This window comes from Chlorocebus sabaeus, chromosome 1 (assembly GCF_047675955.1).
Source record: "Chlorocebus sabaeus isolate Y175 chromosome 1, mChlSab1.0.hap1, whole genome shotgun sequence".
Classification (NCBI taxonomy): Eukaryota; Metazoa; Chordata; class Mammalia; order Primates; family Cercopithecidae; genus Chlorocebus; species Chlorocebus sabaeus.
Genome location: NC_132904.1, coordinates 7,217,154 through 7,234,387, shown reverse-complemented (window position 1 = coordinate 7,234,387; position 17,234 = coordinate 7,217,154). Strand labels below are relative to the sequence as shown.

At 52.8% G+C, this 17,234-nt stretch overlaps 1 protein-coding gene across 6 annotated transcripts in view; it reads left to right on the top strand.

Moving 5' to 3' along the window:
- The first annotated feature begins 640 nt into the window (after nucleotides 1-640).
- Nucleotides 641-17,234, top strand: part of SYT12 (synaptotagmin 12) — a 28,056-nt gene continuing 11,462 nt past the window's right edge. The window contains exons 1-3 of one of the 6 annotated variants that reach the window (XM_007969621.3): nucleotides 641-950; nucleotides 8,114-8,170; nucleotides 12,625-12,818. In XM_007969621.3, the coding sequence (XP_007967812.1) occupies nucleotides 8,137-8,170; nucleotides 12,625-12,818 (228 nt within the window). In that variant the 5' untranslated portion in view covers nucleotides 641-950; nucleotides 8,114-8,136. The other 5 variants (XM_007969561.3, XM_037998983.2, XM_037998982.2 and 2 more) reach the window with 5 other exon arrangements.

Genomic DNA, 17,234 nt, shown 5'->3' with positions numbered 1-17,234 from the left:
AATGGCGCGATCTTGGCTTACTGCAAGCTCTGCCTCTCGGGTTCGTGCCATTCTCCTGCCTCAGCCTCCCGAGTAGCTGGGACTACAGGTGCCCGCCACCATGCCTGGCTAATTTTTTTGTATTTTTAGTAGAGACGGGGTTTCACCGTGTTAGCCAGATGCAGCTCTCTTTCTAGGGCTCCCCAGCGCCCTGTCTTCTAGACCAAGGATGCCTGCACTGCACCAGGCCAGCACAGACCCAGCCTCCACTGAGAGGTCAGTGCCCACAGGCTGCCCTCAGCTCTAAAAGCCCAGAGTGTGGATGAGCCAGGAAGCACTGCCACCCTTGCACACTTGCTCCCCATCTGGGATCCTCACCCCACCCCAGACCATTGGAGAGGTCTCCCCAGGTGTCCACCCAGCCTGCTCCCCTGGTTACTGTGCCCACAACATGTGGCACTTCCCCCGCACCCAGCCCCTCCCAATGCAAGCTGTGCCTCACTGCCAGACTGCGCGGGCAGGGAGGGACCTGTCCCCTGTTCCCGGAAGATGGGAGATCGCCCACACCTGGCACTGTGCCCAGCCCCTGCGGGGGCGTCATAAATATCTCCTGAATGATTCATTCATTCCTTTAGGAGAGAAAGCACGACCCCTTAGTGGTTAAAGGTATGGAGTTTGAAGTCACACAGACCTGGGTTCAATTCTGGCTCTGACCTTTGGCTCTGTGATCTTGGTCACCTCTCTGAGCCTGTTTCTTCATGTAAAAAATGGAGTCACCACGACCAGACTAGGCCACAGTGAGGACTGAGATGATGTTGTAAGGCACCAGCACAGAGCTGACCTACAGTTACAGCTCAGTCGTGGTGGGAGGGAGTAATTATCCATTCAGAAAAGGGGAAACTTTCCGCTGCGCCTCCTGTCGGTGTTTTCTTTGGCTGCCGGAGGTGCGCGGTATCGGGTCCGTTTTTAAGGTAAAGAAACTGAGGCCTAGAAAGGGAACAGGATAACCCAGAGCGTGAAGGCTGGGGCTAGAACCCAGGCCGGCTGGCTCTGAGTCCAGTGCTTGGCCTGCCTCTTGGATGCCTCCCATCCCTGTCCCCAGGCCTGGGAGCGAGGGGTTGGGCTTGGCCTCAGGGCGTCCCTGGATCCCAGACGCGCTTGGGGATCTCCGGCTCGGACCCCGGGAGCAGAGACAGCGCTCGAGGTTGTCACTTTAAATTAAAGAGGGAGCGAGCGGGCGAGCGGGCGAGCGCGAGGGAGCGCGCGGCGGGCTCCTGGGAGCGTGCCCGGACTGCGGCGCAGCTCCGGTCCACCGCTCCGGCCCGGCCGAGCCCCTGGCCCGCGCCGCGTCCCTCGGAGGCGGGCGCCCGGCGACACTGCAGGGGTGGCGTTGCCGCCGGCGGCCGGGCTAGGCGCAGGTGCGTGCGCGCTGCGGGAGGCGGGCAGGCAGCTGGAGCCCAGCCGGAGCGGCGGCCCCTCCGCGAAGCCCGGGTGAGTACGCACCCCGACGACCCCCGTGCGCGGCCGGGATCACACCCTGATCGCGGACGCACACAGCCCCCTCCTCGGGTCCGGGGCCCGGGACCCCAGAGCCCCGCGCACTCTGCGCGCCTGCACCTCCGCGCGGCTTGCACACGAACAAATGCCCGGCACCGCGCACGCTGGGCACCCTTACCCGGCCCAGCCACTCCGCGCAGTGCGCATCGCATCGCACGCCCCGCGTGTGCACACACGCGGCTCACCCCACCATTTACACGCCTCCCCGCGCCCACGCTGCACACACGCCCCTCACTTTCGCATTCAGCAACCTGACTGTCCTCACTGTCCCTGCTCTGGCTTCACACCTCCTCCCGACACTCCGGTCCCCATACACCCTGGGGGTTCCTGAGGCAGAAGCGTTGGGTCTGCGGGAACCGTCCCAATCTGGAGGGAAACGTTGCACCCCAGCCCAAGGAGACACTGGCTGTGTGAAGAGCCAGAGATGACCCTCAGTCTCCGGTGGCACCAGCCTGAGTGGGGGGCTTTCCAGAGCTTAGGAGAGGGGTACGGCGGGGCAGGGAAGGAAGCTTGCCCAGACTCAGGGCCTCAAGGCTGTAGATTTGGGCTGAAGTGCGGGGAGAGAGGTGGGGGGCCGGGAGCCTGGCCTGTGGGTGGAAGGCCCTAAACTGGCCATCCTGGGAGTCCTCTTCCAGGGGCTGCAGAGAGACTGTGTGCCGCCCTCCTCCATTCCCAAAAGCCTGGGAAAGCTGCACCATGGAATGTCAGCTCCTTCTCCCCATCAGGGGGTTACAGTTTTAGAGCACAGCAGCAATAGTGCTTCCTATTAGAAATGGGAAACTGAGACTCAGAGAGGGCAGGAGACCCACCCAAGTTACCATAGCCAGTGTGAAGAAGGGTTAGGACAAGTCCCCAAGCCCCCAGCCTCCCTACTCTGAAGTCTGAAAGCTTTCCTAAGCAGCTCTGCAGAGTGGGGGCTCCCAGCCTGGGTTTCAAACCTGGACTCTGCCACTTGTCAGCTCTGGTGACTGACTGACAAATAAGACACATCTGTAGGCTGGCAGTGCTGCCCACATTGCACCTCAGTTTCCTCTCCAGTGCAAGGAGCAGGGTAGCAGCCCCCTCAGAGGGCCGTGGTGCTGAGATGACACAGAGCAAGTCACACAGTAGGTGCCCAAGAAATGCCAGCCAGCACCTCCCAGCCAGTCTGTCCTGCGGTTTCTGTGGGCTATTTGGGGGATGGCAGCAGGATGTGGTTATCTCAGAAAGCGGAGGAGGGGGACTTGAAAAGGTTTCAACCTAAAGATCCTGAAGAGGCTCACAGCTTGAAGGGTGAGGCTCTCCTGGGCCCACCTCCCAACCCTTCCCATTCCCTTGCTAGCCAGAGAATGATGTGAGGACACTGGGCAAGGAGGTGGGGTGGAGCAGAGGGCAGGGACAGAAGGCCCCTCTCCCCTGCCGAGACACAGCATTCTTGGAAAGCCAATTCTCTGACAAGCCCAGGAGGGGCCTCTGCCATGGTCTGATTCCAGCAAAGCCGGGGGAAGTGGGGGGCTCTTCCAACTCCCCACCCCAAAAGGCCTGCCTGGTCAGGAGTCAGCATGGTGGCCAAGAGCCCAAGCCCAGATCCATTGCACCCTGGCACCAATCCCGGTGTTGCTACTTGTATGCTAGGTGACCTCGGGCCCCAGCTTCCTCATCTGTAAAAGGGAGATCCATTAATCCATTGAATCATCATGTCCACATTGTGTACCTACTACAACCAGACGCAGTGCTAAGCACTTAGCACATATTATGTCCGCATGCATGCAGCAGTAAGGAGATATGGCTAGGTAGGTATGATCGAGCTGGAATTTGAACCTAGAGCTGTTTTCAATGAGTAAGCTCTGTGCAGTTTAGGGTCTGGGGGTTTGGGACTGAACGAATTGGTCGGATGGGGAGGGGTGCTGCAGGGGGTGGGATGTGCAATCTGGGAGCTCAGTGAGGGTCTGGAGCCACTCTGGTCCCCATGTTATGCTCTTTGCTGTGTGTCTGGACACCGGGGACGCTCTGGTCACAGGCTGCCCTGGTCCTACTGTACCTTGTCACTATCCTCTTCTAGCCAAAGCCACAGTCCCTCTGCCTGGCAGACCTCCAGGCTGCCAGCGGGAGCCCACTGAGGTCGTCCCGGGTGAGATGGAGTCAGGGGGTCTCAAAAGTGAGCAAAGCCGTTGAGAAGGGTACCTGCTGTACAGCCAGCACTTGCAACTTGGTCTCGGCTTCCTGCTCACTGGTTGGGTGACCTTGGGCCAATTTACTGCCCTTCTCTGAGCCTCCCTCTCCTCCTCTGTGGAGAACAGTCTGTGGAGGATGGGGTAGTAACAGGATTTGCCCCATGGGTCTTACGGATGGGGAAGATGGCATGAGGGTTGTCACTGCTAATGAAAGAGGGGCTGGACTGGGCAGCAGGAATGGCTGCCAGGCCCAGCTCTACCACTGCTGGCTGTGTGGCTTTGGGCAAGTCACTTAACCTCTCTTAATCTCCCATAGCTTTGCTGGGCTTGGTGAGATCGCACCACTTCATTCCAGCCTGGATAAAAGAGCAAAACTCCGTCTCAAAAAAAAGAAAAAAAAAACCAAAAGTAGCTCATTCAAAGTCCACTTTACCAGGCTTATGAACAGGGATGCGTCTAGGGGCCAACAGGTTCTAGCAGTGAATAGAAGGATGCAGCCAGGGAAGGGGCAGAGCTGACTTAGCTCCAACTCCTGCTGGAGTCAGGAGATGCAAACCCATTGTCCCCAGATCTTCTAACTTTTTTTTTTTTTTTTTTGAGACGGAGTTTTGCCCTTGTTGCCCAGGCTGGAGTGCAATGGTACGATCTCGGCTCACTGCAACCTCCACCTCCCAGGTTTAAGCGATTTTCTGACTCAGCCTTTCCAAGTAGCTGGGATTATAGGCATGTGCCGCCAAGCCCAGCTAATTTTATATTTTTAATAGAGTTGGGGTTTCTCCGTGTGGGTCAGGCTGGTCTTGAACTCCCAACCTCAGGTGCTCCCGGCCTCCCAAAGTACTGGGATTACAGTCATGAGCCACTGCGCCTGGCCAGATCTTCTAACTTTCAAAGGGAAGCTGGAAATCCTTTTTAAATCAATTTTTAATGGGAAAGTCCCCCCCCTCACCGCACGCTGCTTTCTTTTGAGGCACAGTCTCACTATGTTGTCCAGACTGGTTTTGAACTCCTGGGCTCAGGAGATCTTCCCACATCAGCCTCCCCAGTAGCTAGGACTACAGGCACAACCCACTGCACCCAGCTAAATTTTTCAATTTTAAAAGGCTGGCAACTCACTTAAATGTAAGACAAATCAACACATCTGTAGGCTGGCAGTGCTGCCCACACTGCCCAGACTAGGGATTAGGGGGCCTGTGTGGGCCATCACCAGGCTGCTAACCACAGCAGCCAATACGTACCAAGCCTGACTACACGTACCTTCTCATTCCACCCTCCTGGCAGCCTCACATCTGCTTTACAGATGGGGAACTGAGGCTCTAAGAGACTAAGAAAATTGCCCAAGGCCACTGCAGCTAGCCAGGGGCAGATATGGGAGTCAGAGCTGGGTGCAGCTGACTACAAACCCTGTGCTCAGGATGACCCCCTCTAGGAGCCTCGACCTCTCCCGAGGTTCTCTTCTCCCTCCACTCAGGCAGATGAGATTCTGCCTTCACAGGGCACCAGGCTGGAACTTCTGTTTGGAAGCCAGGGGCGGTGGCTCACGCCTGTAATCCTAGCACTTTGGGAGGCCAAGGCGGGAGGATCACTTGAGGTCTGGAGTTCCGAGACCATCCTGGCCAACGTGGAGAAACCCCATCTCTATTAAAAATACAAAAATTAGCTGGGCATAGTGGCGCATGCCTCGAATCCCAGCTACTTGGGAGGTTGAGGCAGGAAAATTGCTTGAACCTGGGAGGCAGAGATTGCAGTGAGCTGAGATCGTGCCACTGCATTCAAGCCTGGGTGACAGAGTGAGGCTCTGTCTCAAAAAAAAAAAAAAGAAAAAAAGGAACTTCTGTGGGGTGTGCCTAGCAGTGATTCACACCCTCACTGAAATCTCAGCTCACTGGGAAACGATGTCGTGTTAAAGGGAGAGAAGAGAACAGACAGCGTGGGAGTCTGGGGTCTGAGCTGGACCAGCCGTGGAGGTGATGGGGCCTCCGACAGCCAGAGGCCGGATGCAGCTTGAGGCTTTGTCCCATAGCACGCCTGTTGTGCCGTGGGATGTACTTTGCCTTGCATACCTTGCTCGTATGCTGCTGGCATTGGCTGTCCCAGCTTGGCTCCACTCTTGCAAAGTCAGCTTGTGCCAGGTAAGCAGGAAAAAGCCGATGGCTTATCTGATTCCCGGCAAGGCAGCAGCAGGCTGGGAGGTGCGTGTGTGCACGTTAGCATGTGTTTCAGCATATCCAGGCCAGCTTCTGCCAGGAGCTAGGACCACCTTGGACAGGGACCCGGTGACCCATTTGACTGGCAGATTCTTAGGAAACTTTTTGGAAACCATATGCCCACCTGCAGTGAGACACAGTGGTTAGGAGCATGGAGCCAGACGGCCTGGGTTGAACAGTTTATTAGCTGTGTGGCCTGGGGCAAATTATGCCCTGGGACTCTCACCCGCAAAACAGAGATAATAATAGTACCTACCTCATGGGGCTGTTAGGAGGATTAAATGAGGTCAGATATAAGCAAAGTGCTTAGAACGGGGCTTGATGTATAAGAAGTGCTCGGCAAGGTTGCCTATTCCTATCATTATCTCCAGCCCAGGCCCAGGAATGAGTTTCCACTCTAGTCAGGACGGATGAAGCCCTTCCTGGCTTAGCACCGCCCTTCCATCTCCATGACAACGCACATCTCCTTGTGGGAGTGGGGGCAGCATCAGGAGAACTGGGAGCCAGGAGCTGGCTGTGCAACTTACCTGACCTGCTTCTCGAGGCTCCTGGGCATCCCCGGACTTAAGGGGGTGGACTAGGACTTATGGCATCCCAAATGTGCTGGATGACCCTGACTGAAGCATGGCACCCCAGCTTCCTGACTCCAAAGCCACAGATTGGGGAGAACCCCGGGGTTCCTGAAAATGTTGAGGGCCTTAGCTTTACCCTCTGATTCAACCCCTGTCCCAAAGGGAACCTACAGGATGCTCCAAGGGGTCAGGAACTGGTGGGTCACGCTCCCCGAGGACTTTTTATACTGCACCTGAATGGTGTTTGGATTTTTTGCAAATTGGTTGCTACCTTTAAAACTCAGGAAACTGCATGTAAAAACTTCAGGTATCTGGCTTTTCTTTAAAGTGCCAGAAGATCAAGCCACAGTGGGTGGCATTCCTGCTGGGCAGAAAGGCAGCTGCCCTCGGGCCAGGCCATCACTGCAGTTCTCACGTCCCCTTCCCCTCGCCCTACCACCCTGCAGCAGGCCTGCAGGCTTACTGTGTGTAACCACCTCTCTGAACGACACGGGAATCCAGAAGTTGGGGCGGGCGTTATCCTGGCCCTCTGCGCCCTTGACCTGAGATCAGCGCAGCCCATCCCAGTTTCCCTTTTCCAGGACTCCCCACACACACCCATCGAGAACACATCCGTGAGCCAGATTTACTTCTTAGCACAATAATAAAACAATGAGCAGTCGCCTAGCTTCAGGTAATGGATTGTAGGAGCTTCCAGACCTTTCTAGAACAACTTCAGTTGTTCCTAAAAGCTGGGGGTGGAGGGTGGGGTGGGGAAGAAACCATGCCAAGCAGTGAAAGGACTGATAATAGAATATTGCAGAGATACAGCCTTTCTTTCCCAATCGAAATGGAAGCATTTGAAGGAAGGCTCTGGCTCAAGCCAGGGGTGCCTTGCTCTTATGAGTCGCCTACCGTGTCGCCGCTGGTCAACCTGATGTTGTTAGGATGGAAATGAGCTGGGGTTGCAAATTTGGCAAATACAAAAACAGGTTGCCCAGGAGCATTGACGTTGTGGATGAACAATGGAAAAGATTTTGGTGTAGGTATGTCCTATGGACTATTTGGGACACACATATTAAAAGCTGATTTGAAATTTGGCCGGGCACGGTGGCTCATACCTGTGTTCTCAGCACTTTGGGAGACTGAGGCTGGTGGATCACATGAGGTCAGGAGTTTGAGATCAGCTTGGCCAACATGGTGAAGTCCCATCTCTACCAAAAATACAAAAATTAGCTGGGTGTGGTGGCACATGCCTGTCATCCCAGCTACTTGGGAGGCTGAGGCAGGAGATCACTTGAACCCAGGAGGCAGAGGCTGTAGTGAGCCAAGATCGCGCCACTGCACTCCAGCCTGGGCAACAAAGAGAGACACCATCTAAAAAAAAAAAAAAAGAAGAAGAAGAAAAAAGAAACCAAAGCAAAATCTGAAATTCACATGCCACTGGGCATCCTATGTTTTATCTGGCAATCCTGAAAAGAGTCTTAGAATGCTTGAAAAGAGCTTTAAACATCATTTCTTAAAATGCCAAGCCTTCCTTTAGTAGCACGTCCCTTATAGTGGAGTGTAAGCTCTGGATGACAGGCATGCGTGTGCCGGGAGGCCAGGACCTGGGGACGGGACGCTGACTCTCTGCAGCCCTATCCGCTCACTCTCTTTTCCCTTCCAGTCACAGTCACCACAGCAGGCACCATGGCAGTGGATGTGGCAGAATACCATCTGAGCGGTGAGTGCCCAGGGCAAGCCCCTCCTGGATCACGCCTACGAGACCCTTACCCCAGGCCTGGGTGGGAGGTGTCCGTGGGACATGAGTAATTTGTCCTTGCCATTATTGCCTTCACTGTCAAGGACAGTCAGTGACTTGCCCAAGGTCAGACAGCCCTGGGGACATCAAGCTTGGCCCAGTCTGCCGTCTCCTCATCTTGCCACTCAAGTGACTCCTTCCTGTTAAAGTGACTTTCTCTCTTTCACTTGAGAGGGTCCCCAGGGAGACCCTCGTCCTGCTGCACCCTGGGGATGAGCCTGTGACTCGGAATCCGCTCACCGAGGCCTTTTTTGGAGGCTGTCAAGTAGCCAAGGGAAAATAAATCCAGGAAGGTCAATGTTAGATTCATGAGGCATTAAACTCAGAGACCACCCAGTCCAGATACAGAAGCTATAGTGAGCTGAGATCACACCACTGCACTCTAGCTTTCCAGCCTGGGCGACAGAGTGAGACTCTGTCTCATTAGGAAAAAAAAAATAGATGCCACCCAGTCCAGGGCCATTGCTCCCACCCTGTCACCCTGTGCCCCAGCAGGGAGATGGGAGCTGCCCCGGAGATGCCTCGAGACTCCAGACATACTCCTGCAGCCCTCCCCATGGATGGTAGATGGGGTCAGAGCTGAAATACACCAGCCATCTTTTCTCCCTTTGTTCTTCTCCCCATTCACAGATGAGAGAAGTGAGGCTCAGAGTGTAACGGGGTCAGGACGTGCCCTCAGGTCTCCTGACTGCCAGGCCCAGGCTCCCCATCACTCCAGCTCCTACCCTAACACAGCCCCTGGGAAGCTCAGGGCTGATCTGAAGGGTGTGCCCGGGTTTTCCCATCACTTTTCACCCTCCGGCTCACAGGTCTAGTTCCCCCAGCCCCCACCCCCTATCTGTATGGCCTTGGGCAGGTGGTGAAACCTGAGCTTCTACTTACTCATCTGTAAAATGCAAACGATGAGCCTTGCCTCAGGGCTGTTGGGAAGATTTAGAGAACTGATGGATGTGCAGCGCCCAGCACAGTGCAGACGCCACTCTCCCAGCGCCAGGGCTTTGCACATGCTGTTCTCCTGGCCTGGAGTTCTTCCCTGCCTCTGCCTCTGCCTCTGCCTGCCTGAGTCCTGGGGCCTGGTGTCAGGGTTACAGGTGCAAATCTGGACCCAGTCTGTCTGGAGGCAGATCTTTCCTCTGTTCCTCAGCTTCCTCATCTGTAAAATGGGGAAAACAATAGAACCAACCTCACAGGATTGCCTTGACTGGATGGGTTAATATATGTGACGTGCTTAGAACAGGACCTGGCAAATCATAAATAGTAAGTGCTTCATAAGGGGAGTTATTCCTCCTTCTCCTCGTCCCCCTCATTTCCGGTCTTAGCCTAGACCCCACTTCCAATATCACCCAAAGACTGGTATTCCATAAAATCAGTAAACAAATGAATGCGAATTGTCATTTCATGTCACCTTCCTAGGGCTTTTCCTTCTGTGTCCCCAGCCCTGCCCCCTTTTCTGCCACACCGGGCATGGATTTCATCCTTCAGCTCCCAAGAGCCTCAGGCACAGGGGAGCCTGAACCTGCTTTGCCACCTGGCTATACCCACAGCCTGCTCGGAGACCTTGGGCCTTCGGTCCTGCCCTCTGGCCAACCCCCGGCTACCACCCAGCCCTGCTGTGACCCTGTTCCCAGGACTCCCAGAACATGCCAAGCCTTGGCAGGGCAGGGCCCGGGAGCCTCTGTGGATCTCTTTGTTACGGGTATATTTAGCCCACAGGTGACATTCTGTCAACAGGAGCAGGAGGAAGGAGGGTTTCTTCACGGCCCTTCCATTATCATTACCCATGCCTTCTGTTTTCCCCTGGTCTGCCCAGCCCGTGACTATGTGCTGCATTACTTTTACACACATCACAATTGTGTGATTAGACCATGTTGGGAATTCATTTTTTTTCCTCTCTTAACAATGCCAGAAATGTGTCTCTGCATTGCCACAGTGCCATCCTAATGACCTCAATTGTCATGCTCAAAAGCCAGTGACATTTCCTCCCAAGACAGTGCCACCAGCCCTCCCTGGCCCCCTCGGTGGGACCTTCAGGCTGTTTCCAGATTTCTGCTGTTATAAATACAGTCTCGATGACTCATCCCAGACATAAAACTTGTTGGGATTTTCCCTTTAGAATAGATTCATCAGAGTGGGACCGCTGGACGGGGGATGTTCTTGTCATCTGCATTTTCCAGACAGAGTCTGAAGCCCAGAGGTGCTGGGTGACTTGCCTGGAAGCCAAGGTACCTGTGCCCGGCTCTGCCGTTTCTCACCGGTGGCCTTGAGTGGAGAAACAGATGTGCCCGTTATCCTTCCTCGGTCTCAGTTTTCATCTTTTAGAAAGTAGGGCCATGGCTGGGCGCGGTGGCTCACGCCTGTAATCCCAGCACTTTGGGAGGCTGAGGTGGGCGGATCACCTGAGGTCACGAGTTCAAGATCAGCCTGGCCAACATGGTGAAACCCTGTCTCTACTAGAAATACAAAAATTAGCCGGGCACGGTGGTGGACGCCTGTAATTCCAGCTACTCGGGAGGCTGAGGCAGGAGAATCGCTTGAACCCAGGAGGCAGAGGTTGCAGTGAGCTGAGATCGTGCCACTGCACTCCAGCCTGGGCAACAAGAGCAAAACTCTATCTCAAAAAAAAAAAAAAAAAAAAAAAAAAAAACAGAAAAAAAAGAAAAAGAAAAGAAAAGAAAGTAGAGCCTCACAGGGTGCTTAGCGCTGGGAGGGCATCAGGGCTGGAGGCCAATGAGTCAGTGCTGTGGATCTGGCTAAAGGTGGCTCAGTAGAGAGCAGGGCAGCCTAGAGGGGCTGCCCCACTGTGTGCTCCACTCCAGTGCATCTGGGCTTCAGGGCAGCAGTGATGAGGAACTTCTCTAGCCCCAGGTCCCCTCCCTCCCTCCCCCAGGCACTCTGCCCACTCTGGGCTTTTTATACCCCTCTATTCTTCCTGCCCTTGACTTCCAGCTCCTGTTGCTGTGGCCTGGCACACTTCTTGCCCCTCCTGATATCTCGGCTTACATGTCCCTCCTCCGGGAAGCCTTCCCGGGCTGCTCCCATTCCCAGTACAATGATTTGTCTATTTATTTGCCTGCCCCACACCACCCCCTAGATTGCCAGCTACTTAAGGACAGGGACTTGGCCTGGGGCTGACTTAGCCCTGGCTACCTGTGCCCATAGGCTGCTGGCGCACCAGGGTGGGTGCTCGATGGATGTGCAGTGATCCATCTCCAGCCCTGAGATGCCCTTCGCACCTCTCTCCACCTTGCTGCAAGGAAACTGTGCAGGGTTGAGGCTGGGTAGGGCACTGGTTACCCCGCTTGCTTTGGGGTCAGGCTGCCATAATTGGAGTCCCAGCATCACCCCTTCTGGGCTCTGTGACCTTGAGTAAGTTCTTTAGTCTTTCTGTGCCTCAGTTTCCTCACTTGAATTGAGACAGACACAGAACTAAGAACAGTTTAGAGAGCTGTATTTGCCAGCACTGTGACCTGCAGAATGAATCCCAGTGTCTCCTTGGCTTCCTGTGGGGAAGCAGAGCCAGGTTTCCTAGGAGAGGGAGGCAAAACCTTGGAACGTGTGTGGTCCTGCCGCGTGCCAAGCACGGTGCTGGGGAGGACGCGCCTGCCACAGTTGAGGGGGTTGATAATTTCCGTTTTCGGGGGCAGCAAGGCTCAGAGAGGGAAGGTTATTGACTCATCAGCAGAGCAAAAGCCTCTGAGCATCCGGATTTGTCTCCGAGCCCTGCACAGCCTGCAGCCACCTCACTTGTGGCTGAGTTGTTTGTTTGTTTTGGTAAGAGATTCACGGAGAGATAAGATTCACGTACTGCGCAATTTACCCACTGAAAGTGTACAGTTCAGTGGTTTTTAGTATATTGTGTGACCAGCCACACAATCCATTTTTAGAATATTTTCATCATCCCCCAAAGAAACCCTATTTCTCCCAACTTTCCAGTCCCTGGCAGTCACTAATCTACTGTATAGACTGATGTCAATTCTGTCTACGTAGATTTGCTTGTTCTGGATATTACGTACACCGGCTGATCATCCTCAATCCAAAAATCCAAAATCGAAAATCTGAAATTTTTTGTGGGCCGACATGATGCTGAAAGGAAATGTCCATTGGAGCATTCTGGATTTCAGATATTTGGATTAGGAGTGCTTAACCTATAAGTGTAATGTAAATATCCCCAAATCAGAAAAAACCTGAAATCCAAAACACTTCTGGTCCCAAGCAACATGGGGATGTGTATGTCTTCTTCGACATGGGATCTCCAGCACCTAGCATATAGTAGGCATCCAATAAATATCCATTCGATGAAGAAGTCAGTGCTGCTCCCCGGGTGGGGGTCTGTATCCACTAGGAAGCCCTAATGAGAGGCTGCCCTTGCCTTGCAGTCATCAAGAGCCCCCCTGGCTGGGAGGTGGGTGTCTATGCTGCAGGGGCCCTGGCCCTGCTGGGAATCGCAGCTGTGAGCCTGTGGAAGCTCTGGACGTCGGGGAGCTTCCCCAGCCCCTCTCCGTTCCCCAATTACGACTACAGGTACCTTCAGCAGAAGTACGGCGAGAGCTGCGCGGAGGCCAGGCAGAAGGTGAGGCTTCTGCTCCTGCAGGTGCACAGCGAGTGCAACCCCATGCCCCCACATCCACTCAGATCGGCCTTCAGCCCCTCTCCCTCCATCACCGCCTCCTCCTGGTTGATGTCCTCCTTTGAAGGGGAGTAGACCTCCCTCCTCCCCTTTCACATCTGCACCTTTTTTTTTTTTTTTTTTTTTTTTTTTTTTTTTTGAGATAGAGTTTCCCTCTTGTTGCCCAGGCTGGAGTGCAATGGCATGATCTGGGCTCACTGCAACCTCTGCCTCCTGGGTTCAAGCGATTCTCCTGCCTCAGCCTCCCAAGTAGCTGGGATTATAGGCGTGCACCACCATGCCCAGTCAGTTTCGTATTTTTAGTAGAGATGGGGTTTCACCATGTTGGTCAAGCTGGTGTCGAACTCCTGACCTCAGGTGATCCATCTGCCTCGACCTCCCAAAGTGCTGGCATGAGTCATCACACCTGGCCTGCTTTTGAACTACTAACTTCTTTCTTTCTTTCTTTCTTTCTTTCTTTCTTTCTTTCTTTCTTTCTTTCTTTCTTTCTTTCTTTCTTTCTTTCTTTTCTTTCTTTCTTTTTCTTTCTTTCTTTTTTTTTTTTTTTTTCAAAATGCTCCTTGTGGAGGAGGGCTACCCCATAGGAACGTGTCCAGAGTAACCTGATATATTTATTTCTTCTTTCTTTCTTTCTTTCTTTTTTTTTTTTTTTTTTTTTTTATTTTGAGACAGGGTCTCACTCTGTCACCCAGGCTGGAGTGCTCTGGCACAATCTCAATTCACTGCGACCTTCACCTCCTGGGCTCAAGCAATCCTCCCACCTCAGCCTCATAAGTAGCTGGGACTACAGGCCCAAGCCACGATGCCTAGCTAATTTTTTTTGTTTTTTGTAGAGACAGGGTTTCACCACGTTGGCCAGGCTGGCCTCAAACTCCTGGGCTCAAGAGATCTGCCCGCCTCGGCCTCGAAAAGTGCTAGAATTACAGGCGTGCACCACCGTGCCAGGTCCTTCTCTTTTCACCTCCCTTGTAGCTGAAGCATTTTGACATACTGTTGAACACACATCATAAGCATTATTTTAATGACTGTAGGAGATTCCTTTTTGTGCATGTGCCATGATTGACTAAATGTCATGATAAATAATGCAGTGGATGTTCTGTATGTAAAACTTTGTCTTCATTTGGGATAGTGTACTTTGGATGGATGTCCACATGTGGAATTGTTGTATCGGGGGCACACACATTCTTAGGGCTCTCACTATACGTTGCCGAATGTTTTATTTAACACATGGCAGAGAATTTTCCGAATGTCATGTACAGTTCCAGAAAGCACAGCCAGAATCTTTTACCAGATTAGAGTCCCTCATGCTCACTCACTTAAGGTGTCTGGGGGGACTATCTCACATGCTGTTGGGGGAGTGTAAATTTGAAAAAACTTTTCCAGGCCTGGCGTGGTGGCTGACGTCTGTAATACCAGCACTTTGGGAGGCCAAGGTGGGTGGATCACCTGAGGGCAGGAGCTCAAGACCAGACTGGCCAACATGGTGAAACCCTGTCTCTACTAAAAATACAAAAATTAGCTGGCTGTGGTGGCACATGCTTGTAATAGCAGCTACTCGGGAGGCTGAGCACGAGAATCACTTGAACCCGGGAGGCAGAGGTTACAGTGAGCCAAGATCGTGCCACTGCACTCCAGTCTGGTTGACAAAGCGAGACTCTGTCTCAAAAAAAACCCCGCTTTTCCAAAGAGCATTTCGGCAACGTTTGTCAAAAGCCTTCAAAGGACTGACTGGGCGCGGTGGCTCACGCCTGTAATCCCAGCACTTTGAGAGGCTGAGACTGGTTGATCACCTGCGGACAGGAGTTCGAGACCAGCCTGACCAACATGGAGAAACCCCGTCTCTACTAAAAGTACAAAATTGGCCGGACATGGTGGCACATGCCTGTAATCCCAGTTACTTGGGAGGCTGAGGCAGGAGAATTGCTTGAACCCGGGAGGTAAAGGTTGCAGTGAGCTGAGATCGTGCCATTGCACTCCAGCCTGGGCAACAAGAGCAAAACTCCGTCTCAAACAAAACAAAACAAAACAAAACAAATTAGCTGGGCATGGTGGCAGGCGCCTGTAATCCCAGCTACTCAGGAGGCTGAGAAACAAGAATTGCTTGAACCCAGGAGCCGAGATCGCAGCAGTGCACTCCATCCTGGGCAACAGAGTGAGACTCCATCAAAAACAAAAACAAAAAACCTTCAAGGGACTGTGTCCTCTGAGCCAGGATTTTAAGAAAGCTATTCGATACTGCAGCATTTGTATTTCTGAAAAAGTAGAAATAACGTAAGTGTCCAACGGTGCGAAAGAGTGAATTAAATTATGATTATCTGCTCAATGGAAAATTGGGGAACCATGAAAATTATGGTAAGCAGCCAGGTGCGGTGTCTCATGTCTGTGATCCCAGCATTTTGGGTAGCCGAGGCAGAAAGATCTCTTGAGCCCAGGAGTTGGAGACCAGCCTGGGCAACAAAGCAAGATCTCATCTCTACCAATAAATAAATAAATAAATTAGCCAGGTGTGGCTGGGCGCGGTGGCTCATGCCTGTAATCTCAGCACTTTGGGAAGCCAAGGCGAGCAGATCACCTGAGGTTGGGAGTTCGAGACCAGCCTGACCAACATGGAGAAAGGCCGTCTCTACTAAAAATACAAAAAATTAGCTGGGTGTGGTGGGGCATGCCTGTAGTTCCAGTTACTCGGGAGGCTGAGGCAGGAGAATCGCTTGAACCCAGGAGGTGGAGTTTGCAATGAGCCGAGATCATGCCCCTGCACTCCAGCCTAGGCAACACAGTGACATACCATCTTAAAAAAAAAAAAAAAAAAAAGGCCGGGCGTCATGGCTCAAGCCTGTAATCCCAGCACTTTGGGAGGCAAAGACGGGCGGATCATGAGGTCAGGAGATCGAGACCATCCTGGCTAACATGGTGACACCCCGTCTCTACTAAAAAATACAAAAAACTAGCCAGGCAAGGTGTCGGGCGCCTGTAGTCCCAGCTACTCGGGAGGCTGAGGCAGGAGAATGGCGTGAACCCTGGAGGTGGAGCTTGCAGTGAGCTGAGATCCGGCCACTGCACTCCAGCCTGGGCGACAGAGCGAGACTCCGTCTCAAAAAAAAACAAAAAACAAAAAAAATTGCCAGGTGTAGTAGCTCACGCCTGTGGTCGCAGACACTTGGGAGAGTGAGGTGGGAGGATTGCTTGGGCCCAGAAGATTGAGGCTGTGGAGAGCTGTGATCGCACTCCACCCTGGGCAAGTGAGACCCTGTCTCAAAAAAAAAAAAAAAAAAAAAATTATGGTAATGAAGGCATGGAAGATGTTTGTGGTATAAAAGGTTCTTGTTTTCTCAAATCCCAAGGTCAATTTAAGGAAAATAAAAATATTTATTTATTTATTTATTTATTTATTTATTTTTGAGCCGGAGTCTCACCCTGTCGCCCAGGCTGGAGTGTAATGGCGTAATCTTGGCTCGCTGCAACCTCCGCCTCCTGGGTTCAAGCAGTTCTCCTGCCTCAGCCTCCTGAGTAGCTGAGATTACAGGCGCATGCTGCCACACCCGGCTAATTTTTGTAGTTTTAGTAGAGACAGGGTTTCACCATGTTGGCCAGACTGGTCTTGAACTCCTGACCTCAGGCGATCTGCCACCTCAGCCTCCCAAAGTGCTGGTATTACAGGCGTGAGCCACCGTGACTGGCCAAGGGAAAAAAAAAATTAATATTTGGGTGAGCGTCACCCAACATGAAAGCTTCCTGTGTTGTACAATTCCCTTGTGGCTGCTCCATCATCCCTTGAGTGGCTGGCTTCTGGTATTCTTACCCGTTCTTCTTCTGGGACACTTAGGGTGCTAGCTGTTTTTCCTTTTTCTAAACATCACTGCAATCGACAACTTGATGTATGGAATTCTGTCCCTACAAATAAACACGTTAAGAAAAAGTTGAGGGGTTGGGCGCGGTGGTTCACGCCTGTAATCTCAGCACTTTGGGAGGCCAAGGCAGGTGGATCATGAGGTCAGGAGTTCAAGACCAGCTTGGCCAACATAGTGAAACCCCGTCTCTACTAAAAATACAAAAATTAGCTGGGTGTGGTGGCGGGTGCCTGTAGTCCCAGCTACTTGGGAGGCTGAGGCAGGAGAATTGCTTGAACCCAGGAGGCAGAGGTTGCAGTGAGCCAAGATTGTGCCACTGCACTCCAGCCTGGGCAATGCAGCAAGACTTTGTCTCAATAAATAAATAAATAAATAAATAAATAGTTGGCCAGGCGCAGTGACTCACGCCTGTAATCCCAGCACTTTGAGAGGCCGAGGCGGGCAGATTGCCTGAGGTCAAGAGTTTGAGACCAGCCTGGCCAACATGTAGACACCCCGTCTCTACTAAAAA